Source organism: Etheostoma spectabile, chromosome 23, assembly GCF_008692095.1.
Source record: "Etheostoma spectabile isolate EspeVRDwgs_2016 chromosome 23, UIUC_Espe_1.0, whole genome shotgun sequence".
Taxonomy (NCBI): Eukaryota; Metazoa; Chordata; class Actinopteri; order Perciformes; family Percidae; genus Etheostoma; species Etheostoma spectabile.
This window is the reverse complement of record NC_045755.1, coordinates 12,674,864-12,697,650: the sequence shown is the minus strand read 5'-3', so window position 1 is coordinate 12,697,650 and position 22,787 is coordinate 12,674,864. Positions and strand designations below refer to the sequence as shown.

The window sequence follows — 22,787 nt, the reverse complement described above, 5'->3', positions numbered from 1 at the left end:
CATAAAATAAATGATGATGAATTTAAAAAAAATCAAATGTCAGGATTAGTTATATATAGATTTTCAATGTACCTGATTGCCCTTCTGGCCCAGCAGTCCCATGTCTCCTTTGTCCCCCTTGGCCCCGTCCCCTCCATGATCCCCATTGCGACCCTTAAATCACATCATGGGTGTTACCGTCAGTAAATGTAAAACAAATTTGGCTCAAGTTGTAATTACTGAATATGTGTTTGCTTATGTAGATCCACCATCACTCCATTGAGTCCCGGCTCCCCTGGATCTCCCTGTAAGAAAAGAAGATAATGTCACACGGAACTAACATAAAAGGGTTGAATGGTTAAACTAATGTTGTTGCAGTGTAAAGATTTACCTTCTGGCCTACTGGTCCTCGTGCTCCAAAACGCCCTAATGCCCCCTTAGTGCCTGCGTCACCTTTTATGCCCTTTCAAACACGATAAAAAAATACTTCCATTATTATGATTTTTCTGCAGTCCTATTAATGACAAATCAATGTAGAAAGCTATTATGTAAGCAATTGGATAATTGTCTTGTAAGAGACTTAATCACAACTGGTATAACATCACTGCTGTGAATTGCATTTCCATGCTCTAAACGTCTCGTGGAAAGTATTGTTTTTTTGCAAATGGTTTTATGTTTACATCAGGTTTGATTACCTTGACTCCAGGAGGGCCGTCCTCTCCCTTTTCTCCTTTGTCACCATCAAATCCTGGTTGACCTCGTTCACCCTAAAACAAAACATATACTCAATTCTAAAAAGATCGATATTTGTTTACTTCATGTGTGCTTTTAGATTATGTTGGTATAGCTCGTATTAGTATAAGTATTCATAAAAACATTTCCTCCCAATTTCTAAGTGTGTAGCCTTTGATTGTTTTAGCCTTGTACCTCTCTTATTTATCGTTTGTGTGTTTGGTGACTTGGGTGGTGCCAGGCTGAGTACAATTGCCCTCATAAGAACAAAATTGGTTTTGAATTGTGTTGAGTCTAAACCAGATGGCAAAAATGATACAGGATCTCACCGCCTGTCCTTTGGAACCCTTAGATCCACGGGGTCCTTGGATTTGAAGCACACTCCCCTGTAGGAAGGTATTAAATTGTGAATGATAAATGTAATCTGTAACAAAGGATAAAGCAAGTAATGCAAATTCCCATTCCTGTACTTCTTGCCTGTGTACATACAAACTGCATGTGAAGCCTGACAATGAAATATGAAGATCATCATACCCTTTCGCCTCTAACTCCAGGTAACCCACGTTCACCCTGCAAAAAACAGGCTTTTTAACGACTTTCCAAACATTATTTAATTTACGTGTGTCAACAAAAGCACATTATGTTACTTTAAACAATTAAATTCCAGTTCAATGTAATCAGCCTTTGGATGTACAGAACATGTTGTAACCAACACGACCAAGTTTTAGTTGCATTTTCAGGAGGACATGAGTCACTCAGTTGTAGTCCATATCCATGATGATCCACTTGGATTGCTCTGGTGCGGCAAGAAATTCCGCTTTCTCTCTTTCCGGCCAGAAGTCCGTTACCTTGAGCTTTCTTTGTGTTGGCATTTTTAACTCCAGTGGATTTATGAGGACTATGGTTAAGTGCTTCTCAGATCTCTGCTGGGTAAATTCAGACAGCTACTGTAGGTAGACTATCAGTCCAATCAGTGTTTCCGTTGCACAACTAAAACATTTTGAACGTACACATGTTCCACCAAAACAAGTTACTTCCCGAGGCAATTTTGCAGCGGCACTGTAAAAAAAAATAATTGTGATTGGTTTAAAGAAATGCCAATAAAGCAGAGGATGTTGTTCTCCTATGCCATATGCTGATATATCAGACTTTTGGCAAATCCAGTCGGTAAGACCAAAACAGCATCTTTTTAGATGTGAAGACTTTGAGTGTTGTTCTTTGCTCGGCTTTTAACAAAAAGGAAACATTTAAATCGCTTAAAACAGACGCATTAGCTGAATGGAATGAGTGATGTTCAAGATGTTCCACGCCAGACCTTCCTACGCAGTGCTGTGGATGAAGGTCTGGCAACGCAAGACTAATCAGTCGTAACAATTCAGTAGAGAAGAAACAAGGCAGTCTAACTGAAAACTGACCAATCACTACTGCACTTCAAAATGAATGGCAAATCTATCTTATAAATGAAAAGGATTCTGTACGAGACATTGAACAGACATTGAAACATTGAAATGTCAATGTGGCCCTCTTTACTCAAACCGTGTACCGCACTGCTGACGCAATAATTGCCAGTCATGTGGGAATCATCTTTGAAATTGCTGCACCTTCATAAGTTTTGTAAACATGGTGTATATATTTTCACAGACACTGCTCTGTAGATAGTAAAACATGAAGTTACTAGATGCCGTCCTTTTGGTGAACAACACTTTGGGGATTAAAAAGGTCAGAAAATAGCACAGAATTATGTACTGTATGTTGCATCAGATTTCTAGCCTGGGAAAACCCTAAGGAAATTCCGGCAAATTTAAGATTTGCTCTGCTAGTCCATCTGGCCGAGAGCCCATTTCCAATTTTTCCAAATTGAGACACTAATCACGATAGCGCAGCGATGTGGAAGCAGATTTTGTACATAACAAAGATGGCTACCGCCGTGGAACATCCGGAACATCACTCATTTGAGTCAGCTAATGTGTCTGTTTTAAGCGATTTGAACGTTTCCTTTTTGTTAAAAACCAAGCAAAGAACAACACTCAAAGTCTTCATATCTAAAAACAGATGTTGCGGTTTTGCCGACTGGATTTGCCAAAAGTCTGATATATCAGCACATGTCATCTCCTTCATTGCTCTGAATGGTTTCAGGTCTATCCAATTGTGCCCAGAGGCATTTGAGCGCTGTCTGTTGGTAACGCCTCTTTGGAAATGGGCTGTGAATGAACCTTCTCTAGACCCGCTCTCAGTGACAACTGAGAAGGTGTCAACCAGGTTATCAGATTCCAAAATGAGCCCGAACATCTATCTATCTATCTATCTATCTATCTATCTATCTATCTATCTATCTATCTATAGTAATGTAATAGTTAAGAATTTGACATTGGGTCCCTTGGTGGAAAGAGCTTTTAACAAAACATTTCACAGCTACAATCTCCCCTTCCTAAAATGGAAATTTTTGCAGGACAACATGCCCTGTTGGGTCCTCACATTTCAATGCAACTTTTACATTTTAACCTTTGGATGAAGTTCAACAGGTGGCTTCAAAATCAAATTCAAGGAATTTTATTTATTTTAGTCTTGTTGAAATGAGAGACACCAAATTGGCATCAAACATCGCAGTAATGCAGTTTTAGCATATCATTCATTACATGAAGGAATCATATTAAAAGTTTAATTTCTAAAACATGACAAACACAATTGAGACTAATCATGTAAAATAGCAGCTCACCTTTTCACCTCTGCTGCCAGGCAACCCTTTTAGACCCTATTACAAAAAGGGATTAAATGAAAGAATTTTGACTCTGAGTAAAACTCTAACAGTCTTAAATTAATTTTTATACTCAGTTATATTTTGAAAAGTTACTTACTATATACCCAGGAGCTCCTTTAATACCTAGAGTGCCTTTTTCACCCTGAAAAGAAAAGACATTTTGAAGTTTTCTGCATAATCCACCAACATTACAGGACTGTGCTAAATACTGTACAATGAAAGCCAGAATAGGTAGATTAGATCATCCTAAAGTAAACTGTCTCTGAAACTGGTGAACAGTGAGGGACTTTCCCCTGAACCTAAACACAAACTAAACCTGCTCAAACTGTTGTTTACTATCACAGGGATTGTCTCAACTCACCTTTCTGCCTGGGAAGCCAGACAAACCCCTGGCACCAGGCTCTCCAGGAATACTGTCACCCTGATCAGGACAAGACAAAGTCATCGTTCTACACTACACAGATCAAAATGACAACAACAGTATGCTGCTGCTGCTACTACTAACCTAAAACTAAGTTCTTATAATATTGTGACAGATTTTAGGGCCAAACTAAATAAAAGTAAATGCTACTCAAATATCATGTATACAGTACATAGAGTACCTTTTCTCCTTTTCCTCCAGGAACACCAGGAGGACCCTTTTTAGAGAGATGCAGTGATAGGAAAAGAAAATATCCTTACACATAATTTCAAGTTGGCAATAAATAAGATAAAATGTCCCTTATATTATATGATGATAAAAAAGAATCAAATCCTTACTTAAAGATGTTTAGTCATACTTCATGTGGTAACTAAGTTTATCAGATTATACATGTATTTCTTTTAGAGTAGACAAATAAGTAGACACTTATTTTCTTACGTGCGGTCCTGCTGCTCCTTGAAGTCCTGGAGCTCCAGGTGATCCATTCTTCCCCCTTTTACCCCGGTCCCCCTGCATTAACAAATAAAAACATATAACGTCTCTTTTAAAAACCAATAACTGTCGCTGTGTATTTCTTTATTTATTCACAAGTATACAGTATCTATTTACACTCTTTCACTGTCTTTATTTTTTCTGATCAAAGCAAGCTAAATGGCGACTTTTAAGTTGTTATTTGATGATGTACCTCTCTGCCTGGCTCTCCTGGGTCCCCTGGGGGGCCCCTAAGGCCTGGGGAGCCTTGCATGCCTGTGCTACCACGGATACCCTGTATACCCTGTGCACCTGGAGGCCCTGGCTCACCTGGTTCACCCTAAGGTAAAGAGAAAGAGGAAGAGGGGGAGAAAGACAGACACAAATGAAATATTTGGGAGATAAACACACAGTTAAAGGTCGCTTGTTTTCTGAAATGTAATTATTCAACTATTCTATTACCTTTGAATAATTGCTTTCAAATAAAGGCCTTCTTTCCTTTATCAATTTAAATGCTCAAACACAATTTGAGATGACTCAGTGAGTCACTGAGCCAATTACATTTGCTAAATTAAAACCGCGATGAGAAGCAAAATCAATCAACGAGAACACGATGGAAAAGACTGTGGGGATTCATTGATTTAGAGGGATGTTATGAATAAGAAATTGCTTGTATTGTTTTGCTTGAAATTTCACCTTCTGTCCCGGAGGACCAGCCTGGCCTTCTGGACCTCTGTGGCCAATGCCTGGCTCTCCCTAAAAACACGTAACACATTTCATTCCTTTACAATAAAACCTCAACTCCAAGATTTCACTGTTGCAAACTAAAATAACAAATCACAGCTTGTACATACTTACCTTTTGTCCATTTTCACCAATTTCCCCCTTAAAAATGTGGAGAAAAAAAGTGCATTTCAGTTAGAAAGTGCACCTCAGCACATTGATTTTTGTGAGCCGAAATAAACCAACACAGAGGAATTTGAAATAAAAGAAACACACACAAAAGAATAAGCAGACTTGTCAGCATGTTTAACAAGGGGAATTATTAATGTCTGCTTTAATCTACTGTCTCACAGTCAACCAGAAATAGAGCAGAGGATGACATCAAAGGCCTAGACTCAACTGGCTTAACTGACAGGCAAGACGGGAGAGCAGTACCCCCTCAGCTCTGATGTCATTGCTGATGCACTGTGGGTAGGTGTGGGAGAGCGGCGATGATATTTTTATGAACTGGTGGCACATTTCGTGTTGCGTCTGTCGTTCTTGTTCTGTGATCTCAGGATGATGATAACGACGCTTTAAATTAATATAATCAGTGAGATATCAATGACTCAGTAAATCCTGGCAATGGAAGAATGAGGTTCAGTTTTTAATGGTGAGTTCACCCAAATTACAAAAGCCTCACTCACTTTTAGTGGTGTCTACCCATGCAGATAGTTTTGGATTTTGATGTGCTCATGTATAAGTTTCAGGATCTAAAACCTGCAAAAACTAAATGGTAGTCCCATCAGCCTCGATTATGTGCGCTTTGTCTTTAATGCAAATGTTAGCATGCTAACACGCTAAATGGTCAACACGGTAAACATTATACATGCTGAACACCAGCATGTCAGCGTTGTCATAGTGGCCATGCATTTACCTCAAAGCACCACAATATTTTATCCTCACTCAGCTGCTACCATGGCTGTAGACTCTTGGTCATGTTTAAATGTAATTATTCAATCCGCCAAACACCACAAATTAAACTCCAGAGAAATATCTAATAAATGTAACTCAAATATGGCCAAATGAAACAAAAAACTCTTGCACTAAATACCTGTAGGTACATTAAGTTAAAAAAAAAAGTTTTATGATATTTGGGTAAACTGACACTTAACTGACCCCAAATTAGTGTTGCTAAAATTGAAACACTTAAGTTTTTGTGTTTTAAATTACATTGTTAGGCTCAATTTTGTTTTATTGTTGTCAAGTCGTGTAATATTAGAGTAACTGACATCCACATGAAATGTTTACCTTTCTGATTGTGTCTTTGGCTTTACAAGGGCGTAAAGTTTTATTTGAATATTTAAATAAAGTTAGTCACCTTTCGTCCTGGTGTTCCACTCTCACCTGGTTGTCCCTATTGCATAAGAAATGTGGGGTACATTAAAGCATTGCATAATTAAAATGGACATTTATTCCGCGTTATGAATACTTCAGGCCTTTACCTTTAGGTAATAATACTCTGGAGGGTACGGGTATGGCTGTCCAGTTTCTTCATCGTAACCCCCCTGTCTCCCCCTCTCTATCTCCGCTCTCCTCCTCTCCCACTCCTCCCTCTCCTTGTCCAAGTCTCTCTCCCCCTCCTGCGCTGTTCTCTCCCTTTCCAGCTCTTTCTCCCTCTCCATTTGTTCTCTCTCCAGCTCTTTCTCCCTCTCTACATTTTCTCTCTCCAACTCCAGCTCGGCTTCCCTCTCTTTCTCCAGCTCCTCTCTCTCTCTCTCCATCTCCATCCTTGCCCTCTCTCTCTCCTTCTCCAGGTCCTCCTCCTCTCCTCCCCTCTCTCGATCAACGTCCTCCTCTGTCTCCCAGTCGTAGTCTCCACTCCTCTCCTCCTCCCCATAGACTGGATCAGGGCCTGTTTCTGTATACCCATCAGTCTCCACTCCTTTCTCTTGTTCCATTTCCCACTCCTCCACTTCTTCTGCTTCAGTCTGTTCCTCTCCTCCATCTTGTGTTTCTGTATCACTGTATCGCTGCCTCCCCCTCCATTCTTGCCTCTGCCTCCTGGTGTGTGTTTGACGGTCCGAGTTTTCTTGCTTCTTCTGCCAGAGAAACACGTTTTATGACACATACCAATGTATCTAGAAGTTGCAACATCTTCATTATGATTAATACTTATTTCTTATCGTTGATAACAGACTTACATTCCATCTGTTGTAACCTTGAGCTCCAGAGGACAGATGCTGAAATTAAAAATGAAGGGGCAAGTGTCAAATATGGGCCACATTTAGTGAACATTAAATTGAATTTTCATACTTTATGTGATTCAATCTGAGTCAAATGTATGAAGTTTAAATTTTTAAGATTGGACAAATTTACTTTTTGTGCCTCCTTGAAACGACTTCTTCCACCTGGGGCACCTGGCATGAATACCTACAATATAAAAATGATTACTACTGCCATTTTTATTATTAATTAATGTCTACATAACCAGGTGACACCTACCATGTAGTCAGGCCAGGGGGCACTTTTCTTCACCCTGATTTGGGATTGAGGCACCTGTCAAGCCCCCCCCAAAACTCCTCATGAGCAAATTTATCACAATCATTTTGATGCTTCCTATCAAACAGTTGTAGTAATGTGTGTGCTTTGATGTAAATGAGGGTAAAAATGTAAGAAAGAAAGACACAGACTTGCTTAGTAAGTTACTTGAACAATTTTTTTACTGAAGGATGGATACATGCACAGAGAGGTTAAACAGACAAAACAACATATTAAAAGAACATTTTCACCAGTGAAAAAAATTATTTGTTCTGGCTACAGAAATGCTTATATGCCACTACATTCTGAGTAATATCATTGCCATTCAAAGATGTTTGGTAAAGTAAAAACACAACATATTTTCCATGTTTCAATAAATAAAATTTCAATACAACTTGTCAAAAGTAAATTTATTAAAATTGTTGGCACAGGTCTTTTGTGGAATATCTGATGTAAAATATGTTTGTCATAGATTTGTCTTAATAAATAGATTAGTAGTTGTAGATGAGGTAAAGGCTACACAGGGGTTCACATTAAAACAAAGTGAAGAATGAAAATAACTCGGACATGAGGAAACATTTCTGATAATTTAACAGCAGTGCCTGATTTTCTATAGAGTGTTACTCAAAAGAAAAGCCCTCATACAGGATGTGAACTTTGGCCATAGCTTTGGGTCAGTGACTTTGTCTCTGTGTAGAAAGAAGTCCTTCCTCAGGTTCAGGGCTCCTCATCAGCAAAACAGTTCACAGTTTATTCACACGCTCCATGTAGTGTGTGCTATCTTATGAATGTTTAACACCCTATAGTCACCGTATAGTCTCTTGGGACTTAAGAGACTTCCTGTTTAAAAAAATGAGAGAGACAAAGTATTAAAAGTAACTCTCTGGAATTGACTACTATTTCTGCTCATTTCCATTCAGGCAAGCTTTAGTGAAATCATGCTAAAGGCATGCTGCTCAGAAAGGCTGTCCTCTCTAATTGTAATTGGTAATATCTCTATAATGGTTTATTTTCATTCCCACTGTATTCACATTAGCCTTATACAAGCATGTGCACATTTTTTGCACTGGTGAAAATTTCATAGGAAGTAGAAAGTACAAAATACGATGCCAAGTGCTCATCACTTACTTATTTATGGCATACTATATATTATGACAGGAAGAAAGTGAAGCCTGTCCTCTGTTTAAGCACTTGTCCATCACTTTCAGGCATTTTGTGTTAAGCATATATAGAAGAGATTTGCATTCCATTTGCAAGACATGCAAGGGGCTTCAGAAACATTCAGTTAAGATTCAAGTCTTTCAAATCAAATCAAAGCTCTAATCAAAGCTCTAATAAAAGCTCTAATCAAAGCTCTACCTTGTCTGGTTCGTCTGTTGTGATGGGATGTGTAGAAAGTGAAACTTCATCCTGGTCATTGACAATAAAAGAAGAGATAAGAATGTGAGAGTGAAGGTAAGAGATACAGTACCAGTCAAAAGTTAGGTTAATTTGAGAGGATATAAATCAACCTTCACTCCTTGTTTTAAGAAGTGTCTCAATGATGTGGTTTCCTGTCTTTGTTATGGTAGGGTTACTCCTCTTAACAACTGATTTATATACTCTGAGTGTGGCTCTATGTACAGCTTATTTGAACTTTCTAAATCCCACTTGTCCCCACACTGAGTCAGTGCACAAACGAGTTCAGACTGTCCGGACATCTATACCAGTGTTTCTCAAACATTTTTTCAATATTGTACCCGTTTTGAATTTCTTTTTTAAGCTAAATGTCCCCTGAACAGCGCAAAACTTTTTTTTTTTAAAGGTCATTTTTGGGGCTTTTCCACATTTAATTTTTGACAGGATAGCTAGGCGAGAAAGAGGGGAAATCCAGAAATCCATCACAGGTTGGATTTGAACCCTGGACCTCTGCTTCAAGGCATAAACCTACATGTGCGCCTGCTCTACCACTGAGCCAACCTAGCAAGTAGCGCAAAATATTTTTGGTAGAAGAAAAAGTCTACATAAAGAGGAACAATACACAATACGCACTAGCAGTGATAGATTCACTAAACAACAACCTTTATTAAACAAAAATATTTAAATGTTACATTTCAAATGTTTAAAATACATCACTTACCTCATTCCTTATTATAGTATAATTATAATAGGAATTATGCATGACATATTTTTTAATTAGCATTTTTGCCAAAAATGTCATGTACCCCCTGCAGTACTTCAAAGTACCCCTAGGGGTACATGTACCCCATTTTAGAAACACTGATCTATACTATACACTGGAGATACAGCATTTCTTAGAAAGCATTGTCAATTTTTCTTTATTCCCTGCATATCAGTTTATAACCTGTTATATTGTTTCTTGGTTGTGTTTGTGTACTTGTTAAAAACAAAGTAAATAATAATAAAATTGTGTAATACATCATGCATTGAGTGTAGATTACCTGTGCATCTATTTGTCTGTTTGTGGAGGATGTTAGAGGATAACTGGAGGTTCCTGTCAACGTTTCTAACTGGCCAGGAGTGTGTGTGGCTAATTTTTCTTCCTACAAAAAGATTAAAAAAAACAGCTTATTCTTCATAAGCGCAGGTGTCTCTGCTTACTTTCTAGTAGAATACTGTCTTACAACAGTGAATCAATTTCTGTTATCATCTGGGCTGCAGAATTATTAATGCCACACCTTTTCATCCACTGGATGGAGAATTGCATCTGTTTGAACTTCAAGCTGCATAAGATACAAACATGGAACATATTTTACATTAAAAATGTATTATAACATTTTTTACCAATCCAGCAGAAACAGATGAGAACATACTGTTTGAAGCAAGTTTACCTGTTTGTTGTCTTTCCTCTCCTGAGAGGTCGCAGGGTAATCTGGGGAAAGTTCTTCCTGTTGAGAAAAATAATAATAATTTCATTGCAACTTTTAAACATGTACAACCTACAGATACTCCAGGGGATGACGCATGATGATGATGCAGTAGGCTGTAATGACAAAGTAATTTATTTTTAATGATTAATTCAGGTAGTGGGCGTGTCATTAATCAACTCTCTTCAGTGCTTAGCGTGGGCACAGATGAGATGTTGCTATTTAAAAAAATAAAAACCTAATTTGATTACGAGTTTGACAGGTCTGTTAGAAAGAAGCCACTCACCATAACAAAGCTTCAAATAAAACAACCCCACATCATCAATCAACACTTTAAACTGAAGTTTCCCACAGTTCATGAATTAGTCATACATTGCAGCAGTTGTCTACCTCATATTCATAACTGTATTCTTCGCTGTTATAAAAATCCTCTTCCTCTTCTTCTTGCGTGTCCTCCTCACTTGTCTTTGGATAAAGAAGAAGTGATAATAATTACAGGAGCATTCTGATACATATCATAATTTAACATTTGTGTCAGTGGCTGGAAGAAGACAATGCCAAGCGTTTACAAAGCAACCCATTATCAAACAAATACTGGTTTCAAGAAATGCATGCTTTTACATTTACTAGCCACACCATTTATACATTAACTGGTTAATTCTGTTTGTTATATATTTTTTTAAGTTAGTATATTATGATTATTTCTATGATTTTTAAGTACCAAAAGTTATTTCATCATCAAAAAAGTTATATTAAAGTCATCATGTTAATAAGTTAGCAACAGCCAGTGTCAGGAGTCTGTGCTTACATTTTGCAGGGTGAGATGTGTGTTAGTTGGTTTTTATTTTGTTTAGTTGGGGCAGAAGTTAAGTTTTTTAGGTTTAGTTTGGACCCCTTCAAGGACATTTACCAGGCGTTGTCTCTGCCTCTTATGTCGTCCTTTATTTCCTTTGCCCTGGTTAAGTTCACAGTCAGAGAGAAAAAAGATAAAGGTTTCTCATGCTTCAGACGTCGATGATGATAAAATAATGAAACTACGAGGTTGATTCTGTGAGTTTTTGGGAGATATTTAAAAGGGTAATAAGTACTCAATGAATATCAAACATGAATGCAACAGCTTCACATCAAGATGTTTAGGAGCCCTTCGTGTTAAAGTTACCAAAAAGATTTAGACCTATTTGTAAAGGACCACACTGGTGGCTTTGCATGATTCAACCCATTCATTACAGATCAAATATTCTTGGAGGCTTTTCATAAATCTATTCAATTTTCTCATTAGATTTTAATATATTCTAATGCAACGTGTTGCTGTATGCACTTTATTGTCAAGCACACCTGCAATTAAATGTGCTATATAAATAAAATTGCCTTGCCTAGATGGATGTCCTTCCTTCCAGGCAGCCACTGACTTTGGGCCATGACTGTATTCATCAGTTATCTTTTCAAATGTTTTATGAAATTGTTGAACTATATACTCTTAGTTCAAGTTGATTTTCAAGGGCAAACCCAGTCATTAATGATTACAGATGAGGATGATGATGATGATGATGGTGAGGATGATGAGGATGATGATGATGATGATGATGATGATAAGATGTCTATGATAGCTTTACCTTCCCACGTTCCCGGTTCTTCTTCTTTTGTCCCGAGTTCTTCTTCAGGGAGTCTTCCTGAGTGAGGAGAACCGCCACAGATTCTGGCAACCCTGAAACCGTCTGACATGCACATTAGAATTTTTATCGTTTTGCAATCAGCAGAACATAAATGCTAGACAGAAAGAAACTTTTTCTGACATTTGAAGTATCCATACTTACTATTTCTTTACTAAAACATGACCAACCATTGTTTTTCCTCACATCATGTGAAAGCTAGCCACAGATTAGAGACCTGAAGCTGCCATGACGTTATTATATTTAGTAATAAGGATAGTAATAATAATAATTTGAGGAAAACGTTATTAGATTTGTGAGACACTAAGATCCCACTGTGTTCACAAATAACATATAACAATAAGTTTAATTCCATGTTGCTGAAAATGATCTTAAACTATCTCTGTGGAAACACAACATATTCAATTAGAGATTTAAAGTTGGCATACTTTATAGTAAAATGTCCTTACCTCCTGGGTCGTATTAAAATTAATAGTAGAATTGATTACAGTCCGATTCATTTTGAGTGAAGATACTCCGTCACTATGCTCATCTACTCCCTCCTTCCCACTGGAGTCCTTCAACTCCGTCTCAGTTCTGTCAAGCTCCTGCTCTCCGTTCAGCGGGGTGAAGCTCCATAAAGTGGGACCCTCTGCTGTTTCATTTAAAAGATCCTTCACACCAAAAGACAAAATTAGTGGAAGTGACAGATTTGGACTAGTAGCATTGACCAGAGTAAAATATTTATATTATGAATATTAAGGATGATATAGTGTACACAGTGGGTGAATATCTGAATGGTTTGTGAAAGATTGTTTGTTCTTTCTTTTATACTTGTATTAAAATGTGTTCATTTTAATGTGTTGTAAGATGACACTAATGAAACATGCTCTCTAACGTGTTGCTAGAGTTAGTATAATTAAACTTGAATGGGCCGACAGTACCTTGTCTCCTGAAAACCTTTTAACCTTTCATGTGTATTTACACCTTTATTGAGCCTTCAGGACTTTTCTTGAAACATAAAAAAAATCTGAGGTTCACAGTCAGAGAGAGAAGAAACTTCTTGTTCTTGGTATATACTGTACTTTTTTCATTTTAGGAATTGTCTGTCAGTATCTTGAATCAAGACATGGTTCGGCACATTGCTGAACTAGTATAAAAAATAACCGGAAACATGTACTCTTGAATTGAAAATCAAAATTCCTGGAGAGACAATGATTTGTCTTGGAAACAGGTTTAATAAGCTCATCATACATAATGCTTTTTTAAAGATTCTTTTTTAAGATATAAAGACTCAAGATGGAGATTTTGAGGTCACTTACAATTGTCAAAGACTCTTTAGAAAGCAGTCCATCTAAATCAGAGCCCTGGATGGTGTCCAACACTTTCAGCGGCTGGCTGCTGAGGTCGAACTTCACTGAACTCTGTTGAGACATCAAAAATAGAATACAAGTATTATTTTGTTTTTTACTGTCTTGTCAGTCTTGTGGTCTTCTTTCTAAGGACACAAAAGATACAAGTCCATGAAATTTATTGATGAGAGTTAAAAGTATTGATAGTTATTTAGTGAATGCATGGGGGTTCAGGTTACTTTTTATGGTTTATAAAAATGTTTTATAATCCCAAGAGGCATACGCCACCTATGGCATGAAACCTTTTACTCTCACACACTTCTTCCCTTACTGTACGTACTTTGTACTCAGTGATGACGTTGGACGTGTGAGTTTCTGTGTTTTCTTTCGTTTTCTTGGAGGTGCCAAGCACATGAAGCAGCTCCTCTATTCCATCCTGCAGCAGCCGGTCAATCAAAGCCTTCAGCAAAGGCAACTGAGAAATAGGTTTTATGGATAGGGTGAAACTGGAATACAAATTCTATCAACCTCAAAATGTCTACAATGTAATGCTCAGAGCTCACCCTTATGCCATATGCTTCAAACATCACTTCAATGTCCTAACAAAGAGGAAAAACATACTGGTCAAAAGTGCAAATTGAGACCTTGTATCCCAGAAGAGGAATTACTACATCCTGTATTTACCTTCATTTCAACAGATTTTCCAGGAGCTCCAGCATCACCCTATGAAGACATTAGTCAAACGCTTTGAGTTTGTGAAAAGTGCAATATCAATTCAACTTATTATTCATTTTAAAACAAATTAATATAAAGTCCTTTCCATAAACATGTGTTTTTTAAGGGGCTATTAATTAAAAATTACCGTGTCTCCTTTCAGGCCTCTTTCTCCTTTATCTCCCTGCAAACAAAAGACAAATGAGCTACAGAACCAACATTTCAGTTTTTGATAAACTCAGTTTCAGTATGACCCCAATTACCATCTTACCTTTGTTCCCGGTGAACCCTAAACACACAGAAACAGAGGAGCAAGACATTGGAACATGCATCTACATAGCATGACATCAAGTTTGCCATAATGTAACTGTTTGTAGATAATGTCACGACTCATTGCAACCCACAATAAAAGCACAATAGTCATTGCTGAATGATGACTCAGATATTGTGCAGGATAAATATGGATTATGCCATGCAACAGCTGAAACAAAGTGCCATGAGCTAAACATTCAGAAGTGTGTTCTGTGTAAGACTCAAACTCACAGTAGCTCCTGGAGGACCCATCGGGATTGGAAATGCTTCTCGGGTTTCGTCAATGGTGGCACCCTGAGAAAAAAAAAGTCTAAGCTGCAAGGCAGGTCTCTGTGTTTTTCTGAATCTTCTCAAATAAGCAGTAATGCGCCAAGGTGACACTTAATAATAATAATAGGTAAAACATTGAATATACAGTTTAATATACTGCTTTTAAAAGAGGTTGGGAAAAAGAAATCAGCTTCCCATTTAATAAATCAAAATCAACGCAGGTAGTAATATGTACCTCGGATGTGACAAGCACTTGCCTACCAGGCAAACCTGGAGGTCCTGGTTCCCCCTTTCTACCATCTTTACCCTGTGAAGTAAGAAAAACTCTAAAGTTGCTCAGTTTTCTTGTAAACATTGTTCATTTGTTTTATCCCAAAACAACTTACATTAGCACCCGCGTCTCCCTTGTCCCCCTGGAATGAGAGGAATGTTAACATGTGTATTCCAAAAATAGCGTCATAGATGTATTAGTTGGTTGCCATAAATTTAAAAAAACCTTGTTGCCGTCATCTCCTTTCAGCCCAATTTCTCCCTGTGAATATAAAGTAGGTTTAGAATTTTTATAATTCACCTATAAATAATACATTTTGAAAATCTGAACAATTTCAAACTATCAAAATAGAACAGATGTTAAAGCATGAAAGTCATCATCCAGTGGGTATCACACATTGTTGTGTTGTAATTGTCAGATGAAAATGTTTCTCACATCTTTTCCTGGCTGGCCCCTCTTCCCGTCAATGCCAGGTCGTCCCTGAACAGCGGAGGAAAGAAAACAATTGCTGGAGATCATTTTTCTGATTATTATGGTAAAAAAACACACCTAAAACAACACGTTATAACCTTATATTGGCGTTATTGTCAGCATTAGTGATGTGTAAAGGATGGATAGTAGGGCTACACAATATATCGTTTTTGTATATCCAATCGCAGTATCAACTGGCGCAATATACACAGTGCAAAAGGCTGCAATACGTTTTGACACTCACAAGATTTTGGGTGTTGGTTAAAAGAAAATATCAGCAGAAAACGGCACTTTAAAATTATATGTGTATATATGTATATATGTTCAATTCAATGTTCAATAAAAAAAATTTGGAAATTAAATTATTAAATTATTATTTCTTTTTGTCCATTTGTTGCATTTTAGCAAAATACTGAAAGCAGCGGAAATGTAGAACTGAGAACACTTAAATATCTCTTTATTGAAAGTAATATCGTTATTGTAATATTCAACAACGTTAATCGTGTTGTGCATATTCTCCTCATATCATGCAGCCCTAATGGATAGGTAATGTTTTAGCCAGAGGTGCTGTAAATCAAAGTAATACTCACTGGAGTTCCCGGTAAACCAGGTATTCCAGCTATCCCAGACCGTCCTTGGTCTCCTTTCTGTCCCCTCTGTTCACATGGACACATACAACAAATGTTTTAACAAATAATTTTTTCTTCATAGGGAGTTTACCATGTACAAACAGAATAATATTACCAAAACCATTGGTGCACTCACCTGACCAGTTTCTCCTTTCTGTCCCTGGTCACCCTGCAGTTAAACATTTTGTGAGTAAGCTCACACTGTAAATGCCCAAAGCTCAATGAAATTCAGATGGGCCGATTTTAATAATTGAATTAAAACTCTTAGAATAACCTTTATTCCTGGTTTCCCTTGTAACCCATCAAGTCCATCTCTTTCAGAACCACCCTGAAAAGCAAACGGTTTCTTACTTCAACACATACACATTTTCTTTTTCTTTTCTTTTTTAAATGGAAGTCCTCCTGATACAAACTACCACAATAAAAGCGATTTGAAACATTGATGTTTACACATACCAGAGATGGTGCTGGTAATCCAGGTTTCCCCTCTGGACCCTGTGGAGACAAACAAATATTCAAATATTGGGAATATTCAAAAAAGCGTACTAATTAAACTCTCCAACCAAACACAAAAATATCAACTACAATTTATAAATAAATTAATCTAATTATAGTTATAAATAATATAAAATAAAGACTGTGTGATTAAGAAAACCTGTAGGTAGAAGCAATCTCACCTAACAAAGTAAAGAAAAGTGCAATTACAACCACAAGAGTCCGCAACTAACAACAACAAATTGAACACAGGCAAGCACTGAATACAAAAACAAAAGCAAGCATAAGTTTGGCTACCTTAATCAATTAATCTGCATATTATTTTTTTTAATAAAATCAACATCAAAAATTGCTCTAGGTAATGTCTTCCAATGACTTATTTCAATTGACCAACAGTCAAAATCATCCAAATATTGAACTTAGTCTCATATAACACAGAGAAACCAGCATATATTGCAACCAGAGAACATGTTTGCTTGATAAATCACTTTAACAATGAATTTATTATCCAAATTGTTGCAGTTTCATTTTCTGCCAATTAACTTATCCGTTAATGGACTGATTGAGCTCTTATATGATACTTTGAGGGTTTCCACTCTATCTAAGGTAGCCGTGATCAGGGTACATCTTGCAGTATATATATTTGTGACATGTGATAGGATACTCACTCTCGGACCAGGCACACCTGTTTCTCCTCTCAAACCAGGCTCACCAGGCTCTCCTGGTTCACCCTGAACAAAGGGAAAGGCAAATAAAGGAAAGGAAAGGGAAGGAGAGAGGAGAGAGAGAAGAGAAGATAAACTTGAATTCCCTCATGAAAAATAAAAAAAATAAACTAGATAAAGCATGTTACATGCTATTCTTCAAGTTACCTTAATCACCCTGGTCAATATGTTGTTGTCTACAACAATCTAGAAGGACAAAATCAGAAATTAAAAGTTAACTTGCTTACTGATGGACAATTTCAGCAGACTGAGAACATGTATTCATTCTCCAATGTCTTATTGGAGAGTGGTGTTTTTTCTTTTGTTCTTCATGAGCTTCGTTACAATGAATGTCCTTGTCAAACATGGCTGAACTGATGAGAAGCTGTCAAAAACGATAATAGAGGCTTGTTTACTTGTTCTCCCGGAGGTCCAGGTTTTCCCTTTATGACAGCAACAGCACGATCAAAAGAAGAGCACAATACAACACAGTTAAAAATCTAACATGTCACACTTCTAGACACAACCCATATTTGTAACACAAAGGAAAAAAAACAGTAGGTGCACTGAAGGGTGGCATACACACAAAGCCAAACTTAATTAATGAACCTATCAAAATAGAAATCATGAAGTCACAGAGGGAGAGCAGGTTGTGAAGACGGTGACTGACACAGAAGAATCATCAAAAGGCGTCAACCAGAGAACCTCTGCTGAGAATCAACATGCTCATCAATAAAAGAGAGAGAGAGAGAGAGAGAGAGAGAGAGAGAGAGAGAGGGAATTCAAACAATACCTGCTCCCCTTTGTCGCCTTTCTTTCCATCAGTTCCCTGAGGAAAATCACATTTTATCTTAATAATGCAGTTCATGAGGAATTATTCCAGGGATTTAATGTGACAGAAAGGTTTGGTTCAAATGGAAACATTAAATGCCCTCAGAAAAAAACTAAGTATAATAAACAGTTTAAGTCTATTTCTTTCAAGGTGTAGTTATCTTCTTTTAATTAAATTCAAAGAACTTACAAGCGGGCCGGGCATCCCAGTATCTCCTTTATCTCCTGGGTCGCCTGGTCGCCCTGGTAACCCCAGTGGACCCTGATCAACAATGTCAAAAAGGAGTTGAAAAGCGCATACAGCCTTGTACCGCTGTTTACGTCAAAAGCCATAAATGTAGATACAAAAGCACATGTTATGTTTGCTCAGCAGGAGTTCTGGCAAACAACATTGTGTTTGGTGGCCAGACTCCGACCTCATCACTCCCTGCAGTATGGGTTTACATGAGATATTGGGGAGTGATGATAAAGTAGATTCCCCCTGGCCGGAGCCTGCAGGTGGATGCTGGGGTTGTGGTGGTGGGGCTGCAAGCGGGCAGTGATACAGGTGTAGGGCATTAGCAGCATTGACAAGGCAGAGATGGGGAAATAGCACAGCTTAAATAGACCCCCAAAGTAAGGGGATGTGTTTGGTAAATGATACGGGAAATAAGAAATGTCACGTGTGTGTACGGAGATGAGCTCGAGTTGACTGCCTGAACTAGCTCAAAGGCGTTGCCCCATTTCTGGCGGACATCTCGGAGCTAACTAAAAGATAGAATAGGAGGTGGGACCCTTCAGAATTAGAATCCTAAAAAATAGTGGTTGGAAATGCAAACAAATAGAAATGCAATATAAAACACAGCAAATCTAAAAAGTGTGTTACATTAAAAGCATACTCATAGAGTGACATGGTTGGTATATGGAGTGGCAGTGAGTGTCCTGTGCACGCTGTACCAATCAAGTCCGATGTCTTTGACCACACTGAACATCTGATCCACTGTGCAGACTTCCATTCAGTTTTTTACCAATCATTGACTTATTAGTCCCTTATGTTCCAGAGTGAACTCAAAGATCTGTTGATGATGCTCAGCTGATTGTTTCCATGACACAGATGGTGAGTAGAATGGTCTTCTAGTCAGACATGCAATCACCGCACATTGGAAACTTCATTAAAAAAAAACTTCAGAATATTTGTTTCTATAAGAGAGCTTTTGTCTTTGTTGTTGCTATGGGAGGTATTTTATGTATGTTTAATTTTGCTTATTTATGTTTATGTGTATAATACACATAGTATAATACACTAAATAATATATATATTACACACACAAACTCAAAATAAATACCCTAATTCCTCTTTCACCAGGCTCTCCAGGTGGTCCAAATTCACCCTGTGAAAGACAAAACAAGATTATAACTTAGAGTTCGTAAATCTAGTACAAGACTTTACTGATTATAAATCATCATGGAAATAGATAACTGAGCAACAAAACAAGCTAAAGCATCTCAGTAACATGCTGACTGTACCTTAGATCCTTGGTCTCCTTTAGTTCCCGATGCACCCTACGGACAGAGTCACGGTCACCAATTTTACATTTAAATACATTTTCCTGAGCTCAAGTTGAAATGTATTCTTTTATCTGTTCACATACATTCTGACTTGTCCAAACGCTTATCCCTATGTCTTATGTTTTAATTAAAACAATGAGCTTTCTCTGACGTAATGTTTTCTCAATAAACCCTGGTAAGGGTGAATTCTGCTGTATTGTACAAACAACTTGTATCATTGCTGCAACAGCCACACAGGATTTACTTACATCTTTACCTCTTAATCCTGGTTCTCCGGGATTACCGGATAACCCAGCTGCCCCTTTGTCACCTTTGGAGCCATCGTGCCCCTGGACAAACACATGACATATACAGTATTTAACAACCTCAGTTTTCTTTATATATATACAGTATATATATATGTGTGTGTGTATGTGTGTGTGTGTGTGTGTTTGTAGTGGACTAGACTGTAGTTTGACCAAAATCTCAAAATTCATTATATAGTAATAAAATAAAAAACAATTTAAAAAAATGATGCCGTTAGGGGGCTACTGTATAGCCATCAGATGCCTACAATATTTAGACACGGAGCAAAAGTGCTAAATCTTGACTAAACTACTAGGCTAAAAGATATCAAAAATAAACCTCTGTAGGATTTAGGATAACTGCAAAGACACATGATAGTTCTGTGGGTTTGTCCCTACTAGGGACCGCTTTCACATCACACATAGGCATTTGACCCATTGCTCATATAAAAGTATTGATTAGAGCAGCTATAGGCAAAACACTTTACTGACTTTTGGTCCAGGTTTTCCAGACAAACCAACATTTCCCTGTGAATGATAAAAAGCACAAAACATAATTATACTGTAATAGCAATGAACAGCTGTTTTTTGCTTCAGTGTTGTATGATGAGAACACAGTTTTAGTGTTAAATGAGTGATCCCACTTTTTCAGGTGACTCACCCTCTCGCCATTTTCTCCCTTTGGTCCCCGTTGTCCTGGAATCCCAAAACCAGGACTGCCCTGCACACATCAAAACAAATCATACCCATATACAGCTATTCTTTACAGCAGCAACAGATATTCACTCTGTTCTTATATTAATAGGAAAAATGACAAAATGCAAGCATGATGTACAGTATTTCTTATTAACCTTCTCTCCTTTGTTTCCTTGTTCACCCTTTGTTCCCTGGGGGCCTGTGGGACCAACTGGACCAATGTCTCCCTGACAAACAGGAAATATGCACACACGCACAGATAAACAGAATGTCAATCGACATGATTTGTCACAACGTCAAACCAAACAAAACAAAAAGCTTCACTTTAAATGGCACCCTGTGGACTGAGATTACGAGACCTCCCATTCAGTGGAGCCTTCATGCCCACTTCAAAAGCTAATGAGAAAATCTTAATTGTGTTTGATAAGCGGACCCAGAGGAGTGTGTAAGAAATACACTGACTAAATAATTAAAAATGTCCCGACAGAATTAAACATTAAGAGAATTACTTCCCTCTGGCTGACTGACTTATTCTAAGCCCGTTAAGATAGATAAAAAGCAAAAAACGTGGACATACATGTGAGGTCGTGACAAAAAAATTTAATCTTTGGACTAATTGAAAAAACCTAACCAGCGGCAGCAAGCAACACTTTCCTCCCCCTAAACAACTTCTCTAAGCCCAAGTCTGTAGTCGAGCAGCTCAGTGGCCAACAGATGAAGACTAGTGCAGACCTTTTAATAACGAAGATGTAAATATAGAAATATTTCTTGGAGATACAGTGTATATGGAGTCACAAGCAATCTTATTAGTTGAGTGAAACCAAATTTAAAAAAAAATGAAAAAACAACATCCAGAGTTCATAATTAACTGACATCACTATTTTGACTAGTAAACATGTACATGTACATATATTTAGGGCCTGAGCGCCGACAGTGGCAAAGGCCCTATTAAAACTGAAGGAATTATTATTTCCTGCAAATGAATCGCCTTTTTTAGGGGCATAACATACTGAAAAACTCACCAAACAAGACAAGACATTTTGAGCATTTATTGATGGACGAATAAGTTGTCGTATCTTGAGTGTACATTGTCATATCTTCCTGAAATTTCTCAAGATTGACTAGTCTAGGCCTAAGAAAAAAATGACTTTTGATCATAGCGCCCCCGCTGGCAACGAGAGATTAACCTTATATGACAAACATCATCTGATTTACATGAAACTTATGGCCACCGATACTTTAACCACGCCCATGTACTCAGGCCACGCCCCCTTGTATGACTTTTGAACCGTTTAAAGTACAGTCTTGTGTGAGGTATCACTGAACTCAGCAGTTCCTTTTTGATTGGTGATGGGTTGACTCGCCCGCTATGCTTTAGCCATGTCCCTTTCATAACTAATGACCCGTTCGATGTGGACCACTGTGTGAGGTATCATTGAACTTTGTAGGGTTCCCTTTTCATTGGAGATGGTTTGGCCTGCCCCATATGCTTAAGCCGCCCCCCTTTCATAACTAATGACCCTTTTATCGTATCGTGTCCGATGGTTGAGCAAATACCAGTAACCCCAACGTGCAAAGAGGAGCAAGGGCCCGTCCAACACTCCTTGAAGATTTCCTTTGAATTATCAATCTAACTGGCTGGATTGCACAGCGCCTCCATGAATCATGGGCAAAGTTGTGTGCACAAGAAAAGAAATATGAATGTGGACATTCAAAAGTAGAGAGTTATGGTGATTTTAAATGAGAGATAGCTGTATTTGTGTTCTCTCAGCTGGAAAAGCCTGATGTCACATTATCCCAGTCAGTATTTGGCAGCATCTAAATCATGTTACCACACCACTGACAATCAGATTAACTGAGTTTGAATGTTAAACTCTCAACAAAATAACTATTTCTAATAGCTTTAATTGTTGCTTATTCAGTCATGCATATTTATTATGATAGAGAAAATGGATTTCAGTGGATTTAGGCCTTCTTTCCTTGTCGCAACACAGCAAAATATGTGAACCACGTAGACTGAGTAAACCCCGCACACTCTGCTGGCAATTTGATTTCACACTGGAAACCTGCACGTTTAATTCTCCTGCTTC

At 37.8% G+C, this 22,787-nt stretch overlaps 1 protein-coding gene across 3 annotated transcripts in view; it reads right to left on the bottom strand.

Moving 5' to 3' along the window:
- The window catches only part of col7a1l (collagen type VII alpha 1-like), a 61,515-nt gene that overhangs the window by 9,383 nt on the left and 29,345 nt on the right, over positions 1–22,787 (bottom strand). For 2 of the 3 annotated variants that reach the window (XM_032505353.1, XM_032505354.1), the window contains exons 45-97: positions 20,853–20,924; positions 20,663–20,722; positions 20,494–20,529; positions 19,966–20,046; positions 19,676–19,711; positions 19,495–19,539; positions 18,360–18,431; positions 18,132–18,167; positions 17,755–17,781; positions 17,507–17,545; positions 17,303–17,365; positions 16,596–16,634; positions 16,414–16,467; positions 16,276–16,308; positions 16,101–16,166; positions 15,475–15,519; positions 15,265–15,300; positions 15,155–15,181; positions 15,004–15,075; positions 14,730–14,792; positions 14,458–14,475; positions 14,335–14,370; positions 14,157–14,195; positions 14,036–14,071; positions 13,813–13,947; positions 13,443–13,544; positions 12,591–12,794; positions 12,085–12,186; positions 11,382–11,426; positions 10,862–10,936; positions 10,436–10,492; positions 10,283–10,327; positions 10,046–10,147; positions 8,964–9,014; positions 7,569–7,622; positions 7,443–7,496; positions 7,268–7,306; positions 6,569–7,165; positions 6,445–6,480; positions 5,220–5,246; positions 5,058–5,117; positions 4,576–4,701; positions 4,329–4,400; positions 4,072–4,107; positions 3,831–3,890; positions 3,567–3,611; positions 3,428–3,463; positions 1,246–1,281; positions 1,041–1,097; positions 675–746; positions 371–442; positions 249–284; positions 73–153 (exon numbers count right to left, since the gene is read on the bottom strand). In XM_032505353.1, coding sequence (XP_032361244.1) covers positions 73–153; positions 249–284; positions 371–442; positions 675–746; positions 1,041–1,097; positions 1,246–1,281; positions 3,428–3,463; positions 3,567–3,611; positions 3,831–3,890; positions 4,072–4,107; positions 4,329–4,400; positions 4,576–4,701; positions 5,058–5,117; positions 5,220–5,246; positions 6,445–6,480; positions 6,569–7,165; positions 7,268–7,306; positions 7,443–7,496; positions 7,569–7,622; positions 8,964–9,014; positions 10,046–10,147; positions 10,283–10,327; positions 10,436–10,492; positions 10,862–10,936; positions 11,382–11,426; positions 12,085–12,186; positions 12,591–12,794; positions 13,443–13,544; positions 13,813–13,947; positions 14,036–14,071; positions 14,157–14,195; positions 14,335–14,370; positions 14,458–14,475; positions 14,730–14,792; positions 15,004–15,075; positions 15,155–15,181; positions 15,265–15,300; positions 15,475–15,519; positions 16,101–16,166; positions 16,276–16,308; positions 16,414–16,467; positions 16,596–16,634; positions 17,303–17,365; positions 17,507–17,545; positions 17,755–17,781; positions 18,132–18,167; positions 18,360–18,431; positions 19,495–19,539; positions 19,676–19,711; positions 19,966–20,046; positions 20,494–20,529; positions 20,663–20,722; positions 20,853–20,924 — 3,645 coding nt within the window. The remainder of the gene's footprint in view (positions 1–72; positions 154–248; positions 285–370; positions 443–674; positions 747–1,040; positions 1,098–1,245; positions 1,282–3,427; positions 3,464–3,566; positions 3,612–3,830; positions 3,891–4,071; positions 4,108–4,328; positions 4,401–4,575; positions 4,702–5,057; positions 5,118–5,219; positions 5,247–6,444; positions 6,481–6,568; positions 7,166–7,267; positions 7,307–7,442; positions 7,497–7,568; positions 7,623–8,963; positions 9,015–10,045; positions 10,148–10,282; positions 10,328–10,435; positions 10,493–10,861; positions 10,937–11,381; positions 11,427–12,084; positions 12,187–12,590; positions 12,795–13,442; positions 13,545–13,812; positions 13,948–14,035; positions 14,072–14,156; positions 14,196–14,334; positions 14,371–14,457; positions 14,476–14,729; positions 14,793–15,003; positions 15,076–15,154; positions 15,182–15,264; positions 15,301–15,474; positions 15,520–16,100; positions 16,167–16,275; positions 16,309–16,413; positions 16,468–16,595; positions 16,635–17,302; positions 17,366–17,506; positions 17,546–17,754; positions 17,782–18,131; positions 18,168–18,359; positions 18,432–19,494; positions 19,540–19,675; positions 19,712–19,965; positions 20,047–20,493; positions 20,530–20,662; positions 20,723–20,852; positions 20,925–22,787) is intronic. The other variant, XM_032505355.1, reaches the window with a different exon arrangement.